At 37.1% G+C, this 17,883-nt stretch overlaps 1 protein-coding gene across 2 annotated transcripts in view; it reads left to right on the plus strand.

Annotated features, from left to right (window-relative positions):
• The window catches only part of nf2a (neurofibromin 2a (merlin)), a 106,806-nt gene extending 98,650 nt beyond the window's left edge, over window positions 1-8,156 (plus strand). Inside the window, exons 16-17 of one of the 2 annotated variants that reach the window (XM_039770747.1) lie at window positions 330-380; window positions 5,514-8,156. In XM_039770747.1, the coding sequence (XP_039626681.1) occupies window positions 330-371 (42 nt within the window). In that variant the 3' untranslated portion in view covers window positions 372-380; window positions 5,514-8,156. The remainder of the gene's footprint in view (window positions 1-329; window positions 381-5,513) is intronic. The other variant, XM_039770746.1, reaches the window with a different exon arrangement.
• Window positions 8,157-17,883: the final 9,727 nt, after the last annotated feature.

Genomic DNA, 17,883 nt, shown 5'->3' on the forward strand with positions numbered 1-17,883 from the left:
TTTCATCATAAACTTTCTGGGGATACTGTGTAAAATATGTCTTGTTAGGGTTATAAAGCAATGTAAAAAGTCAAATTCCATTTTGATTTTATTACTCACTGGTCTACGATGGCCCAATTGTTCAGTAAGACCATTAAACCTTTCTGAAATTGTCAGGAATAAAATGGAAGAATGAGAGTAAGAAGGATTGTTGGAAATATACTAAAGAACCTGCTATTTGCTAAATTTATTTTTTCCCTTATATTTCACAAGTTTTGTGTTCTTAGATAACACTTGAAAAGGATGATTCTGTTGTGCATTTGTCATAACAAAATTTTCTCATGCCATAGCCTCCGAAGACTGGTCTGTATTACAGATACCACTTGAGTTGACCTTTAAAGGTAATATCTGTGTGTTCAGGCTTGTCTGTCACTTTCTACTAACAAAGGGCTGATGCTTATCCTTGGGCTGCTGCTGCTTCATCCTAAGATATTTAAATTATATAATTCTGTCTGATTAATAAAAGCAAAAATGCATGGCTTATTTTGTTTATCTGGAAGAAGATGTGGTGTCTGACAAACTTCAGAAGGTGACTTTGTATGAAATACAATGGGTTCATTACTCAGGTTTGTTTATTGCCTATTATACTTAACTAGTTTCGTTTTTGTAATAAATATAATTGATGCTTCAGAATAGCTCTAATGTTGTTCACATCTGGGTATTTGTTCTAAGTCTGAGGAGCCAATTTTAAATTGTCAGTGAGACGGTAAAAACGTGAAAGGATTTGACAAGGTTCTATATGTTGCATGTATAGAGGAAAAGACCCTTCATGACCTTGCTTTGGAGTTCACTTTAATATTAGTGATTAAACCTCAATGATGGAAAAGAAGTGATCAATCACATGCAATCTGAACAAGATTTCTTAAACAAAAATGATGTATCTCCTTTTCAGGCTGCACAGGTGCAGTGGAAGATTGCTTCTTAACAATTGCTATACTCAATACATCTGCTGTTTTGACAGCTTTGTGATCGGGTAACAGCAGACATTTGTCCTGCTGAGTTGATGTTGGATGTAATATGGTGTGATAAAAGAAACTTGCAGCTTTAGTAAGGTGTGTGTCTTACTGTGGTTGCATGCGCCTTTGCCCAATTTGTGTGCTGTTGTTCATAGCTTGATAAAAATTGGCATATGTGTGTGTTTCTGAGTGTATGTGTGTTAGATGTGGGACGGTGGAGGCAGCTTAGTCTGGGTAATTACACTTAAAAAAATACAGAATTATACTCATAGGGAAATGCTCTATTCAAGTTCCTCTTTTCAGACTGGAGGAGACTTCTCATTCTGGGATTGGGTCTCTTGTCAAACATGACAGAAGCAGATTGTCAAGTAGGAGCTTGAATCTCATCTAAGTTATGTGGAATTTTGTTTGGTGCAAAATTGTATTTTTTAATAGTAACAAACTTCACTTTTTATTTATTTATTTTGATTAACATTTTCTTTGTGTGTTCTCTAGTTAAAATAATGCTCTCACAATTAGACAATAATCACTCTCTAGTTAATATGTAGCTTATCCAAAGCGCCATCTGAAGCCATTGGATACTGTTAAAAAGTATGGAGACAATTGGATCGATGGGTCCTGGATGTTTAAAGAAGGCTTTTGTCCTTACTAGAGGCAGGATGGAACAGATTTCTCCCCATTTTTACCTGAATGATTGAGTTTATTTTTTCACAATGGAGAAAGGAAGTCAAATGTGCAAACAATATATGCAATTAGCTAAAAGCTTCACACATTTCATCTCTGTGCAAAAGTAAACTGGGACTACTTATGGGAGCTTAATAGATTTACATGCTGTATGTTTACTCTTTTTTTTAACTCAATAACATCTTTTTAATATTGGTACTTGTCAGATAGCAATTCTAATCTTTTTATCCTGCATTGCACATGTGAGCATTGGGATGACTGCTGATCACAAACTGTCCCATCACAAGTTTGGTGGTGGGTTTGACTGGACCCTGTAATGAACTGGCATTTCATAGTTTGTTCCTGTTTGATGCAGGTTTGGGAAAATTTGTTTGTGTTTGCCCAAATATACAGTGCAGTGCTAAGCCACATTTTGAACATATCTACTCCAGAGGAGTCCCATGACCTTTCTTGCATGACTTGCTAGGGCCCAAAACACCAGTTTGGCAAACTTAATTACATTCCTCACAGTAAAACTAGGAAAATACATCAACCAGCTCATAGAAAGACTAACATAATTGCTCAACACCAAGTAAACAAATTTTAAAAAAATGTTCACAATCACCATGAATTTATATTAGTAGTACATCTACAAATGAACACCTGCTATTTTTTTAGCACATTGTGGAAAGAGGTGAAAGATTAGGTAGTGTCTAGAAAGGTGGTTTGTTTAAGCCCTTTGAGACAACAGTTATACCACCTGAACTATTTTTAAACTATTCATAAACTATGCTTCCAGTCTGAATATGGCAGTGAACACTATACAACCTTGCATGAAAAAAAAATTCCATTTCTAGTGTCAAATTTTCAAACAGTGATACTAACAAAGTATTCCAGGGACTGAACAAAGTCATGTGGAAATTGGTTTATCCAAATGAAATTGAGTGTACTTCCACATGTTATGCCCTTAGAGTTCATACGGACTCCTGCAACTTATCGATACGGCTTCTTGTCTTGATTCTTTAGCAGTCATTCTCTCACTGATGTCAAGCAAGGTTTTAACTGATTGAAGTGGTCTAATTTTGGTATGTTCCTGCTACAAACTGGCTTTGGTGATAACATTTTCACCATATTTATATGATTTTCCTCCCCTGAAGATAATGTACTTGCAAATTTAAATATATTTACAGATGGACTTACTCCGAGGTTGCCCCTTGTTTCTCTTAAACATCTCAATCCCATTCCTCAGGGTTGTTTATTGTTCAATCCGTTAACATTAGAAATCTGTATATCAGACCTCATCTCTCATTCCTCTGTTTAATTCACTTCCCCATATGGATAATATATTTAAATAATCCTTCTAATGTCCCTTTAATACTCAGTTTACTTAATAGTTTTGACTCTGTTGTTAAACATCAATTTAATTGAGTTAAAGTGGCACATCTCCTTCTCAATGCCCTCTGCCAATCAACTACTTTCCAAATGGACATTCTCATAAAGCCTCAGATTTGTACCTGCACATGTATTCATTACATATTGAGTTATTTCTCAGTAGACAAGTAGTAGTTTAATAAAAATAGTAATTCATTATGTTTATGGTCTAAACTGTAACAACCTCAACCTTCACAATGCATTTTCCTGCAGATAAAATTAATGTAGACCCCATCCTGTCTCAGTTCATTAGGTTAGTGAACAGTCTGTCTAAATCCTCCAGGAAAATAGGTAATCTCCATTTTACAAATGAATTTGGAATGATACAGTAATATTTAAAAATTCCATTTTAGTTATCTCTTAAACCTGGTCTAATCAAATTTGGCCATTGTTTGCAAACAGTATCCACTATAAAAATAGGGTAATGGGATCCTGATCTAATCTTATTGGTGTTCACTAAGCAAAATGACGATGTGAAATAAAGGTTGTTTGGTTTGTTTGTTTCAGAGTACAGCATTACAAGGTGCCTTACAAAGTGCACAAGCATACAATTTAAAGAAACAAGAAAAAATAGGAGGTTGTTTTTTGTATTTATGCCTTCAAGCATTTGGTTAAAGAGTACTTTGGTTTCAGAGTGCAGAACTTGCATATATTGCATTTTCCCTTAAAAATTAAAGACATGAAGGCTGTAATTCTTAAGAGAAATTCTAGATGCAAGTGTAAATTCCTTAAATGAATACTCCACCCAAAAATAGAAATTTTCATCTGGTTATTGACTGTGTAGTTTATCTTGATTCCATTATGAAATTGCCATAAAGTTAATTAGGATGTCTTGTTTTGTTAGTTCCTTACCCTAGATTTATACTCATTCTTTTATTCTGGCCAAATTGCAGTCATTTCTCTTAAAGGAATACCCAACTCTAAAGTGTATTTTGCTGTCTGTAGTAATAACCAAGAAAAAGTTGTAATCTCCTGTTTTAATGGAGGTCACACATTTACTTATATACAGAAGGTATAAATTGTGACCCCCGCTTAAACAACAGCAATTAATATCAACCTGGCCATGAATGTTTTTAATTACTCCACACATTTTCCAAATATCAGGTACCCAGTCATATACTCAAAATGTCTCTTGCACATTTGTTTTGGCTAAAATATTGCTAAATAAACCACTACCATAAAATTCTTGTGCATGACAGAGAAACACATGAAGACCATTGTATTAGGCATTTCGTGATCAAATCTCATGTTTTCCTGGAGGACATAATCGTTTTTCCCAAGCCATCATTATAAACATTCAGAATCTGTTCCTAAACATTTTGTCTCTCATGGCACTCAGATCGCTTCTTTATGTCACAGCAGCATCACACTCTGCAAGACAACACTTATTTGCTTGGTGCATCATTTTTTTTTCTTTCTTTTGAAAATGAAAAGGGTGAGCTACTGATTTCCTGAGAGGTGGATGATTGACCTATTGAGGCAGTTTCTGCATCACAAATTAAAGCAATGCGGATATTAAACTTTAACTAGTAAGATTACTTTGTTGGATACAATGGAAGGAATTCTCTTTACTGTAGTCAGATTTCTACATTTTCATGCATGACTCAGAAATGTCTCAATTTAGCTAAAAGAAAAAGTTTTCTAACACCTGTTTGTCACAACCCGATCAAGAACATTTTGACATTTTCTGCTCCATAAATTAAAGTTTAGTCAGTTCCTAGTTCTTACTAGTTGTTCCCATAATGGCTCATCTCCCAGTCTTCTCGCTAATAAACAGGCCTTATAAAAGAAGGGTTTCATGCCCTTAAAGATTGCTATGGCTGAGTTGAAAGTTTTTTTTTTCCTCTCCTCTCTCTGTCTTCTGTTGCTCATGTGATACCAGTACATGAGATGACATTGAGAAAAAATGAAAATATGCTTCATTGTATAAATATATTTTACATTTAACATATATATGAATTTTCATTATTTCTTCATATGCCCACAGCTTTGGAATAGTTGCAGTTCAGTTCTCTTTTATGTGTATACACAGCAATTAATGGTAGATTTTTATCTTGTCTTTTTGAAAAACTTGAGACTGGATAAATATCTCATTATTTTTCAGTCTGACACATTTTGGATATCTTTTAAGCCTTGAAAATGTTATTTTCACAGGTGGCCAGAGGTGATTTGTTATTATTCTGTGGAGCCGGTAACCAAATTGTTCATTGTTGACTTATAAAAGCTATAAATGGTGCAGTGGTTCCAGTTTTTAACAAGATGATAGAGTGATGCATACACCTCTTTCAGCATGGACTAGCCTATCCCTTTACAAGTCCACTTCAGATTTCCTTCCAGAAGCAGTCAGAATGTTGACTTATTAAATGCAACAAAAGAGAAACTGGGGGTTTCACCTGTTTTTATTTTTTTCTTCTTTTCTTACAGCTCACTCTACAAAGCACTAAGTCCAGAGTTGCCTTTTTTGAGGAACTCTAACAAGTCCAAGTTTTCCAGTGGTCATCTATTTCAGTGATAATCAGAATGTCATTGTGGAGACATGTTGGTGACATCCATGGGACTGTTAAGTGGTACTTTTCAAAACTGTAGGGGAAGAGGAGACCTGAAATCTGAGTGCTGTTTACATTCTGAGATGTTTACATCCAGCAACTGGGAGATAATTAGTTACTCCCACGTAAGAAAAATTTCTTGTGGCAGGTAATCACTAAACCTGCACTTTCCAGTATCCCAATGTATCAATGTATTATTCAGGGGTGTAGAAACATTAACATTTGGCACTTCAGTATTTTTGTCAATGGCAGAAAGGGAGTTTTTAAAATTTATATATATATATATATATATATATATATATATATATATATATATATATATATATATAAATCATCCTTTGTAAAACTTGACAGTGCAGCACATTTTTAAGAACTGACGTGTCGACAATCCCTTAATAAAATCCAGGTCCTAGCAAAGGAGACTGAGAACCAGAATTTTCAATTTGTATGACTCTGCAGCAAGAGGAAGAAAAACGGTGTTATTGTCATTTACCCGCATGTTGTCATACCTGCTACTAATTTTTTTGCACACATTTTTGTATTTGAAAGTAATTATAGGAAAAAGCTCATCTGATTGGAAATGAGGTGCTTACTTAATATCTAAATGGACAGATATTCCTTTGTACCAGTACGCCTGCAGCAATTTTCCACTACCTTCTTTTTTGCTATATGTTTTTTCCCCCCGTTTTTATTATTATTATTATTATTCAAGAGGAGAATTAAATCATTTGAAAGTCCTGCCTTTGGTTTATTTTCCTTCAAAATTCTAATAATGGATTTAAAAACACCTTTCCACTTTATCATCATTTCAAACCATTTCTCATCTGTCTTCTTAGGTGAGCATATGCTGCTTTTGTATTTGTTGTGCTCCATAAAATAAATCCACAGTATGTGAGGGCTTATCCCAGTATACCCAAGACAAAAGATGTTTCATGAAGCTTGGGAGAGGAGAGGGGTACTGTATATTTTTAACCAGATCTTCATCTTGAAACTCTCTGGGACATTTTGACACTACAATAATTTATGTCAGTGCCAACTGGTCTGCACTAACAGCTTCTGCCTAAAGGGGGTAAAATTAGAAGTTTGGATTTAATTTGATTGCAGCTCAGGTTTAAGAAAAACAAATGTACAAAAACAATCATTTTTTAATCAATTGTCATCTAGTGCTACTGTGAATTTATGCTGTTTTGATATTATGATATTTTACAGGCTCTACTATTTGTATGACTAAAAAATAGACAATTCAGATTTTTACTTACTTGAATCTCCTCACCCATGACAGTCTAATCATTATTACGATTACACTAGAGTTACATCTGAATATATTTATCAGGTTGGGGAAAATGAAGAAAGTGTATTTTGAGCTACAAGTATTTTATGTTTGCTCACCCAATACAGACCCCTCTTAATTACATGTAAATGCATCCTGTCGATCTCTCTGAACCTTAGGAAAATGTCTATTGGTTGTCATGATCTTTATTTGTTAAGACTTGGTTTTTGTATGAAAAATTGCACAATTTGTAAAATGAACTTCTTCCCCTGGTTGGTCCAGAACAGTTCTGCTCTTTGTATAGTACTGTAGCACCTAATACCTGTCCCATGACCAACATTGTTGTTGTTGTTTTTTTTTTTTAATTTTCATAGTGCCTCATTTTTATCTGTCTACCAGCAGGAATATTTTAAATATTATATGTATGGTTTTGCCAGTACATGTGACAGCATTTGTACAATGGTTTGAATGTATTTTAAAATTATCTATACATATTTCTTTTAACATTATTATGTTATTATTATTGTTATTACTATTGTACTCTGAATGTTTAGTTGATCAATTAGCAATCTTTTAAAAAGGGATGGTAACTGGTTTTCAGCACAAACCAGCAATAAGTAAAAGCTCACTGCAAGAAAAAGAGAGCAGTGCTCCGTTTAAGAATACAAGAAATTGGCAACAATGGCCTACTAATAGAAGTCTCTTTGGACAGCTTTCAACTGAAGCAGTTTGAAGAAAAATATCTTCATGCAGTGTTTTTAGCTTTTTTTAAAGCAGTGGTGACAGCTGTAATGAGGATTGTTAATCAGGCCTCTTTAAGATGAATTAAACCAAACTGGAGAAAAAGCTAATGCCTGTGCATATTAAAATTGAATACCTTTTTGTAACTGAGTAAAAGTGACTGCTTTCCTGTTAAGTTCTCCAGTTCACACTATGCCTCATACCCTTTTTTTCTTAAATGGTTCTTAAAAAAAAAAATAAATAAATAAATTAAAAAAGCAGTATTTTCAAGTGGAAATTTTAAGGTTCCTTGTGTAAATGATAATATTCTGTTATCCTTATTAAAATTGGTTTGGTTGGTGGAATATTATTTTTTGTGCCGTTATGTAGATACACCATGTGGCATCTTGGTGGTATCCTGCACACTAGGAAAAAGACCAGTATAAGGGTTTCATGTTATTGGGCTGAAATGAGTGTTTTGATGACTGTGATGGTTAAGAACTTTTAAGCTAGATGCCCAGCTCTGTAATCCTTACAAAAGGACTAATGGGTGTAAATAGTGAGGGGAGGGGAGGGGAAACAGTGGGTGCTGTACTTTTTATTTTTTTTGTATTTCTGAATTGTGTGTATTCTGAAAATAAATCCTTAGGTTCTCAGATAATGCTGTGCTGTTTTTTTCTGTGTGTTTGCTTTGTGTAGAAGAGTTTGGCAGAGGCAGTTGCTGTCTGCAATTGAAAGTTGCAACAGTTCTTAGGGGAAAGCAGAATTTCATTCAAGTAGTGTTCTTATTTAAAATGTTTGAAAATCTGCCCACAAAGTCATTTTATTTTGGCCTTTTTCATATGACTAGATAGTTTGTAATGTTTTTCTGCTTTTATTAGAAGATTTTCAAATAACTTACTATTGTATCAAAGCTTTTATGTCTGTCCCTCCAGCCTTTTTAAATTTGCACTTAAAGCTTTCTAAGAAGTGGTAGTTTGTGATAACTACTTGTGCAGACTGCAGCTTATTGGAGTCTAATTCCATGCGTGTTTTCGTTGGTCCACATCAGCAACCGTAGCGTGTCAGTTGATATGACTGAAGAAAATGCTGTTGTCACAAGAGGAACCTGCATCTAAAATTAGTTATGAAAGCATTCTTGGTACACACTTAAGTTGACAGGTAGCTGATAAGTACTTCCTGAGATTATCCTTTGATAAAGTACCACTAGATCATTCCTAGCCAAGAAAATATACGTCCTGTTAAAGAGCCCTACCATGCATCCAGTGAGTACTGGGATAGGCTTCAGCTGCTCTGTCACCCTGCCCTGGAGAAGCGGCTTATGAAGATGGATGGCTAGCTACTGTAACCATATGCAAGCATCTACATTCAGACACTGCTGACCATCATGCCCCATCCTGCTGAGGTAAACGCCAGCCCCATGCAACTCTGAATTGGATCAAGTGAGTTTAAGAATGTTACATTAAATTACATTTAATAAAATGCCAGATAGATGAGCACTTAGCTGATGCCTTGGAGTACAGATGCCTCAGTCCAATGCCCACAGTTGTGTCTGTATGAATGAAAAGGGCAACCGGGCTTACAGTATGTGGTCTTGGTTACTCCAAGAAAAGTAAGAGTACTTTGGACAGAGGGGAACGGATTGCCATTGAGAAAGAGGGGGGAAGAGGGTATGACGAGGAGAGGACATGCATGTGCAGCCAGTAAGCTTAGGAGAACAGCTGACAGCGTTTTCTGCAGGTTGGTGTTTTGCCAATGTCCCTTCTCCTTTTAAACAGCAGGAATGAGGGTGCTTATGGCATGGGTATGCAGTAGTATTTGGGTGTATAAAGCTGCCTGTAGGTTTACCTGAAAAAGCCTAGATGCTTGACACTATACAATATGTATGTATGATCAAACAAAAAGTATGCAGACTCTCATTCAAATCTGTTTACTTTAACAGGTTGTAAGTACACAACCTTCTAATCATGGCCTTGCATCCCATTTCAGACTGTCCAGCAGCTACAGGCGCTTCTCTGGGACTGCTAAAGAAACCTTTTGTATTTGGCATGGTGATACCACAAGTCTGAATGCTCCAGGCTGAAAAGCCCAAGGTGATTGTTTTATGCATTTCCTATTAATCGGGAACATTTAATTCATAGCACTGAGCTCAGCATTGCTTAATTAAATAAGATGGAAGCAATAAGAATGTACTTTTTTACATGCGACTTCTACATGTTTTCCTATTTTTTTTCCTGAATTAATTGTAAATTAACGTGCTACATATTTGCCTTCTGTGGTTAGATTTCCTAATTTTAGCACACGTTGAGAAGTAGATGATCTTGTCTGGATGCATTAAAATCACAGATTTGGAAGGCTTATTGCTTTACATGATATTTTCTGGTGAGTAAACAATATAGTTAGCACAAAGTGGTAATTATGAATATATGTGATTCCTCAGACTGAGAAAAACCTGATTGTTACAATCCATCCAGAAGTATACAAGTCATATCAGAAAGCTGCCCTATCCAAACCTCTGTTCTCAACCCCAATGAGATACTGTTTCTCACCTTTAAGAAAAATAAATAAGCATTTATGTTTATTGTAGTAGAGAGCAATATGTAGCATATAGGTTGACTTTTTTCCCTTCCCTGAATTAGTTGTATCAATATGTTTTTTAAAAATTATAACGTTTGGAGGGAATTTGGATAAGCCAGTTATTGCTCAGGCACAGTTATAACCCTACCAGATCAGGTAAGACCTTTTGTTAGGAACTGCTCTGGGGTGCGTAATTTGTTAATACGGGGGTTAAAGGCACTGCATTACTCTGGTTGATCAACTGGTAAAGGAGTCCTCGAGGCAAACCCAGGACATGCTATAGAGATTATATCTCTGGGCTGACCTGGGAATGCCCGGGTATGATCTCCCCAAAAGTGATGTCTGGGTATCTGCTCAGATTGTTGCTCCTCCAAACCCAGACCAGGATAAGGACCAGAGAATGGATGGAAAGTATTGTTAATGATTAATAAAAAAAGATGTCAATGGGGTTGTGAAATGATGTACTGTTGTACTGTACAATAAAGTTAGATTGCCTATTTCAGGGATCTTGTTCTGTGCCTTTTGTGCTGTTTGGAACTTTTTTTTTCCTTTAACTAGATACCTTTATAAGTAAAAGATGTATTAATCAAAAATTTCCTTGTCTGCCATTTTGTGACTAGTCAAGATTTCCAATTCACCTCCTCTAGTGGACCTTTTTTTTAGTGATTTTGGGACTCTATTTTAAAGGCCTCACACCGTTTCTGTGCTGCTTGAGCACAAACACTGATTGGTTTGCATGCCATCCTGGGTTGCTGCCAGGATAGACTCCATCCCCCTCAGTAAGTGGATTTACAAAATGAATGAGTGCTTTTATTATTCAGGGGCCCCCAAAATCATATTAACAGCCACTGGTTTTTAGTTTAAACCAGAAAAACAAATGCATGTTTTTTTTTTCTCGATATGTTCTGCTTTCATTTACATAATTTTAATTGCATTTGGCAAAAGCTTTTTTTCTTAAGTGAACCAAAGAGTCCAACCTGAGTAAGCAGTACATAATCAAGCTAATACAGAGAGGATGGTTGAATATTTAAAACAAAATAATAAAAACTCCACTTAGATAAAAATATTTAGTAGATGTTAGAAACTTAACACTGTAATCTGTCGTATCTTTGATAGACCACAGAAAATGAAGTGCCATCATGAAGGAAAGAGACTGAACTCGTGTGAGCAGAAATGACATAAGGGATCTTTATGAATTCAAAATAAAGCCTACGGTAAAGCGTTATAGTTACAGAGCAGGGACAACAAGGACAAAAGAATGTAATAGGATAGCACTTAAGGGTCTTCTGTATGCAAGGTTACTTAACAATGACTGTCTAGTAAACTGAGTGCATATACACTTTTAAATATGTTGAAACTAAAGAGTACAATAGAAAGGGATTTTTTAAATTATAGCCCACTATGCTATGTGATTACAGGGTCACAAGATGTTGCTGTTGATCGTGGCACTTTCAGGAGCCAGCCCTGAGTGAAACACCACTCCATCACAAGGCTCCTACACTCATACACACCCAGTTAACCAAATTGGCTCATCTGTATTATGAAGACACACACAAAATAATGTACAACATAAATTGGGTTCCACTTGTGATGAGCATCTGTTGTCACAAATCAACCATTTCAGAAGCAGGGCTGTGGAGTCGGTAGATAAATGCTCCGACTCCTCAGTTTCTAAATCTTCCGACTCCGACTCCTCTGTATGTATATACTATGCTAATGTATTTTCTACATCCATTGAAGGAAAGGAAGGCAACATACATGTCATTTCACCACAGAACTACTGGCTAGGAAGCCAACACTCTACTATAATGCCAGATTAAAGACAAACACAATGAAAACAAGGTTTTGTTTATTTATTTTTTTTTAAAACAAGCGTCTGGATAGTAATAGCAGGCATAAAAATCAGGAACAGGAAATGTATTGGTTCAAAAATACAAACCACATTCTTTGGTAGATTTAACTTTTAAAACAAAAAAATAAAGCTTAACTATATGAACTAAAAACAATATCTGGAAAACCTACATTAAACTTGGAATACAGTTATAGTTAAAGGAAAGGAAATAAATATGGCAGCCTCCATATTCCTCTAACCTCGGGTGCCCTTTAAATGCAATCTAAAATCAGTGTAGAGTTCTAAGAAACAGAATTGCTTCAGCCAGATCCTCTTTCATAGAGGCTCTTAAATCTGATTTGATTATTTTCAGAGCTGAAAATAATCTTTCAACACTGACTTGGGTGGGTGGCATTACCGTTACAATTCTAGCCACATCACCAATGATTTCTGGATATACAAGGATGGCTTCTTCAACACTAAGTTTTGATGAGCGATCATACTTTTCAACTTCCTTTAGTTCTTTAAAAAACTCCAGCCGGAATTTCTTTATTTGGACATTGACTGGTTCTTTATTGCTTATGCGACGTCGCTTTCCATTTTGTTCAAGAAGGAATCAAAGTCTAACTCTTCATTTGAAGAGGATGATCCTGAGTTACCCCTAGTGCTTTGAACTTCCTCCTGTGGAGGTATTTCAGGTAGTAATCCCCTCATGCGAACTGCTAAATCGTAGAGTGCCTTTTTCGCTGTAGCAGTCTGGTCACTGTTCAACAAAATTCGGCTCATTGGGTCGACATAAATAGCTGCTAACAAGATTTCATTGTCCAGCAAAAGACTCTCTCTTTTCATCATTGAAAAAGGCTAGGTTCACAGTTCCCTGTAACAGTGGAACACGACACAATGGAAAGCGGTGCCGCACCATACCTGTGCATTACATCCCATATAGTGACGCATACAGTCAGTGAAAAGCATGCTTCATGGTTACTTGACATGTTCGTTTTGTGGTAACATTATGCACTGCATGCATCGGGCTTTATTCTTACAGCAGAGAAGTAGTTCATTATGACTGTTTGTGAATTAGGACATTTCAACTTACTTTTTAAATTCCCATTTAAATTTAGTAGGAGTCGGAGTCGGTTAACTTTTTGCCGACTCCGACTCCAGGTACCCAAAATTGTCTCCGACTCCACAGCTCTGTTCAGAAGTGTTGCCCCATTTCAGTTTTTACACACTTAAGGTGACTGATTTATCTGTTCGGTTGTTTCTGACATTTTGTGACTCTCCGAATCTGCTTGAACCACGCCTTTCTCCCTTAGTTGCCGCAATTACATACCTCTGTCATTTTTGATGGTATCTATCCCAGTGTCTTTGTTGTTATCTTGGAGTCTTTGTTCTGTCCCTTTTCCAAGCATGATTCCTTTTTCTAAACCATCGTCATGCATCACATGTCCAAAATAAGTCAGTATTAGCTTGTTGGTCATACCTTCCAGGGTAGGGTCCATCTTGATGCAACCTTAGAACTTTTTTATTTGTAATATTTGCTGTCCACGGTATGCAAAGTAGCTTTCTCCAGCACCTTAATTCAACGCATCCATATTTCATCTGTCTATTTTTCAGAGTCTGATTTTCTGAGCAGTACATGATGATGGGGAATTCAATGACGCAGATAAGTCTGCATTTAGTTGTGAGACTGGTGTCTTTGCTTTTCCATATATTGAGGTTACACATCGTTTGACGTCTGTGCCTGATTCCCCAAATCAGTCAGTTGTGGATCCCATTAAATTAAACTGTTGAACGTATTTGAATTCTTCATTATTTATCTTTATTTTTACTGCTCAGTCTGTTGTCGTTATTTTTTACTTTTTGATGTTCAGATGGAGGCTGATGTCTCATTCTTATTCCTAACTTGCTTGATCAGCCGTTCAAAGTCTTTCTCATTTTCCGTGAGCAAGGTGGTGTAGCGGGGCCACATAAGTGTTGTTGTTTATTGTGTTTGCACCCTGTCGCATCTCGTCACATCACCCCGTTTAAACTAGTATGTGTTTGTTTAAATGTCGTCCCCGTAAAAAGGAACGGGGAAGACTGTTGTGGAGAGGCAGCGACCCCCTGGAAAGTCACAACCGGAGGTTTTTCAATTACATCAAGCTCATTATTAATTAAAGGGGAAGGGGGAAAGAAGAAGAAGGACAGAGAAGGAGATTCACCTAACCGCAACCGATCATCATTTTCTGCCTTCACATTGCAACATTTTTCCAGTTTGCTTCTCACTCTGCCAGATTTACTGCAACGCATTTCTCGCCAGAAACCCCTGGGTTGGACATTATTTTCCACCATCGCCGAGGAATCACGGTGAGATTGTTCTGGTATTCATTCGGGGGAATCAAACGCCAACATTTTGGGCAGCTATCAGTAATTTGGACAGTTATTTACCCAGACTTTATTTTCACTTTCATTATCATTTCAGTAATCATTCATTGTCATTATTTGTATTGTGTGTTTGTTATTTGTGTACAGGGACAAGGGAGGATTTATTATTGTATATACTGTATAGTGCCTTTCACTTTGGTGTTATGGTGGAAGGATATACAGTTATCCCTCGCTATATTGCGCTTTGACTTTTGCGGCTTCACTCTATCGTGAATTTTTCACTGCTTCGCGTATTTTATATGTAAGCATATCTAAATGTATATTGCGGATTTTTCAATATTTCGTGGATTTCTGCGGACAATGGGTCTTTTTATTTCTTGTATATGCTACCTCAGTTGATTTCATACAAGGGACGCTATTGGCAGATGGCTGAGAAGCTAACCAGTCAGAGTACGCAGTTAAGTTCCTGGGTGCTGATTGGCTCAGTGACGGAGGGAATAGAATTTGATTTCACTTTGCGTTAGCCGGCATCTTGTCTCGCTCATTCAACATCAACATGTTTCTTTGTGCGTACAGTAGTCAAGCCCTTCGTTATGTCTACAAAATGATCTGCTCCTGCTACTGCTTCCGGGGTCTTGCCCAATCACCAACGGAAGATACAATACAATACAATTTATGTTTTTGTATAGCCCAAAATCACACAGGAAGTTCCGCAATGGGCTTTAATAGACCCTGCCTCTTGACAGCACCCCAGCCTTGACTCTCTAAGAAGACAAGAAAAAACTCCCAAAAAAACCCCAGTAGGGAAAAAATGGAAGAAACCTTGGGAAAGGGAGTTCAAAGAAAGATCATTTTCCAGGTAGGTTGGGCGTGCAGTGGGGGGTCAATACAATACAATACACAGAACAGAACAAATCCTCAATACCGTATAAAAATAATAATTTTTAGAAGTACGTAGCAGAATTTAACAATGGAAGACATCACATAGTATGATTTGGATTTGTTTAGAGTCCTGGAGACCTCATCCATCGAGCTGCCTCCCCCATTTGGCCATTCCACAGCTGAAACAGTGCTGGGCCAGCCAATCTGATGAAAGGACCCCTCTTTCCCATGATTCCAGCGATCTCCATCAGGGATGACTTTACCATAAGCACACAACAACTTGGCAGGTGGGCCATGGCACCAAGTGCCACATTTGAGTACCGAGAAGAGAAACAGAATAGGTGAGGGTTAGTATCAAATTATAACTATCATGTTACTTATGTTTTAGTGCTAATGACTAACAACAGAGATGCAGTCTGTACAGTTAATCAGCAGCTCTAGTCAGGATATGCTAAACTGAAGCAGTGAGTCTTCAACCGGGGTTTAAAAGCTGAGACCGAAGGGGCATCTCTTATAGTAGCAGGCAGACCATTCCACAGTTTAGGGGCCCTGTAACTAAAAGCTCGACCTCCCACTGTTATTTTATTAATCCTTGGAATCATAAGCAGACCGGCATCTTGAGATCTTAATGTGCACTCTGGTTTGTAAGTCATGATAAGTTCAGACAAGTAAGCTGGACCTCGGCCATTTAATGCTTTATATGTTAAAAGGAGGATTTTAAAATCTGCCCTAAACTTCACCGGGAGCCAGTGAAAGGATTTTCTTGTTCTTGTAATACTTCTTGCAGCAGCATTTTGGATTAAATGGAGGCTGTATAAAGAACAGTTTGAACAGCCAGTGAACACTGCATTGCAGTAGTCAATCCTACTACAAATAAATGCGTGAATTAATTTCTCAGAATCCTGTTTATTTAGAAAGTGCCTTAATTTCCTAACATTTTTAAGATGGAAGAAACCGGATTTGGACAACTTTGTAAAATGTGCTTTAAATGACATGCTAGAGTCAAAGAGAACTCCTAGATTTCAGGCTAATTCAGTAAAATTAATGGTGATTCCAACTGAGTTAAACGATGACAGAATATTGTTGTGATCAGCGTCATTCCCTCCAACAATTAACATCTGTGTTTAAAGACAAGTAGTTCTCATCCATCCAGTCCTTTAATTCACTAACACAACTAATTAAAGACAACATCAGAGAAACTTCATTTGATCTAAATGAAAGGTATAACTGGGTGTCATCTGCATACGAGTGAAAATTAACATTATGTTTCCTAATGAGAGATCCCAGTGGAAGCATGTAAAGTGAAAACAGTAAAGGTCCCAGTACAGAGCCCTGTGGGACACCATATTAAACTTCTGTGTATAATGATGGAGTACTGTCAGCACATTTCTGTACATATTGGAATCGATTTGATAAATAAGAACTAAACCAAGTGAGAACAGTGCCTGTAAGCCCAACATCATTTTCTAGCCTGTGCAGTAAAATAGAATGGTCAATGGTGTCAAATGCTGCACTTAAGTCTAACAACATGGAGTTTCCTTCATCAGAGGATATCAGAATGTCGTTTCCAACCTGCGTTAGTGCCGTTTCTGTACTATGACCAGTGTGGAAACCAGACTGGAATTTCTAAAATAAATTGTAATGCGTAAGGTGTGACTGAAGCTGATTGGCATCTACTTTTTCCAGTATTTTAGAGAGAAAGGGTAAATTTGAAATAGGCCTATAATTATTAAGTATGTGTGGGTCTAGGTCTGACCTTTTTAAGTAATGGTTTAATGACTGACACTTTTAGTGCATCAGGTACTGTACCATGCAATAATGAACTATTGATAAGATGCTAATGATTGCCAAAAAGGTCAAAGTTTTGGATATGTTGAAGGAAGGGAAAAGCTAAGCTCGTTGCAGGATACCATTACGGCATCAATGATTCCATGGTTCGTTATTTTAAGAAGGAGGAAAAGAATATAAGATCTACGGCCACAGTGTCCTTTAAGTAGGGCGTGAAACGAGTTGTAAGTGGACGTAATAAGGCGGTAGTCCGGATGGAATCTGCTTTAGGGATTTGGATTGAAGACTGCTGGAACAAGAACATCCCCATAGACACTAATATCCCCCTAAGAGAAGGCCAAGCAACTTCATGATAGGTTTAAGGATGCCTTGGAATGCTCTAGACGACATCCCTCAACCTGGAACTTCTGTTGAATCCCCCAGCAAGAAAAGTGAATTTACTGCCAGCATGGGCTGGTTTGAAAAATTCAAGAAAAGGTTAAACTTGGCCAGTGTGAACCTGCATGGAGAGGCTGCCTCCGCAGACAAAGCCGCAGCCGAGAAATATGTCACTGACAAGTTCAAGGCGATCAATGAGGAAGGCGGATATCAGCCTGAAAAAGTGTTTAATATGGATGAGACAGCCCTATCCGTCTCGTACTTTTATCACGAAGGAAGAAGCAAAAGCCCCGGGGTTAAGGCTCACAAAGATCTCATCACGCTGGTCATGTGCGGCAATGCTGCGGGCTTTATGATAAAGCCTGGGCTCAAGTCCAGAAACCTCCAGGCCCTGAAAAGCAAGAATAAAAACCTGCTGCCTGTGTACTGGATGCA

The sequence above is a fragment of the Polypterus senegalus genome, chromosome 12, assembly GCF_016835505.1.
Source record: "Polypterus senegalus isolate Bchr_013 chromosome 12, ASM1683550v1, whole genome shotgun sequence".
NCBI classification, from domain to species: Eukaryota; Metazoa; Chordata; class Cladistia; order Polypteriformes; family Polypteridae; genus Polypterus; species Polypterus senegalus.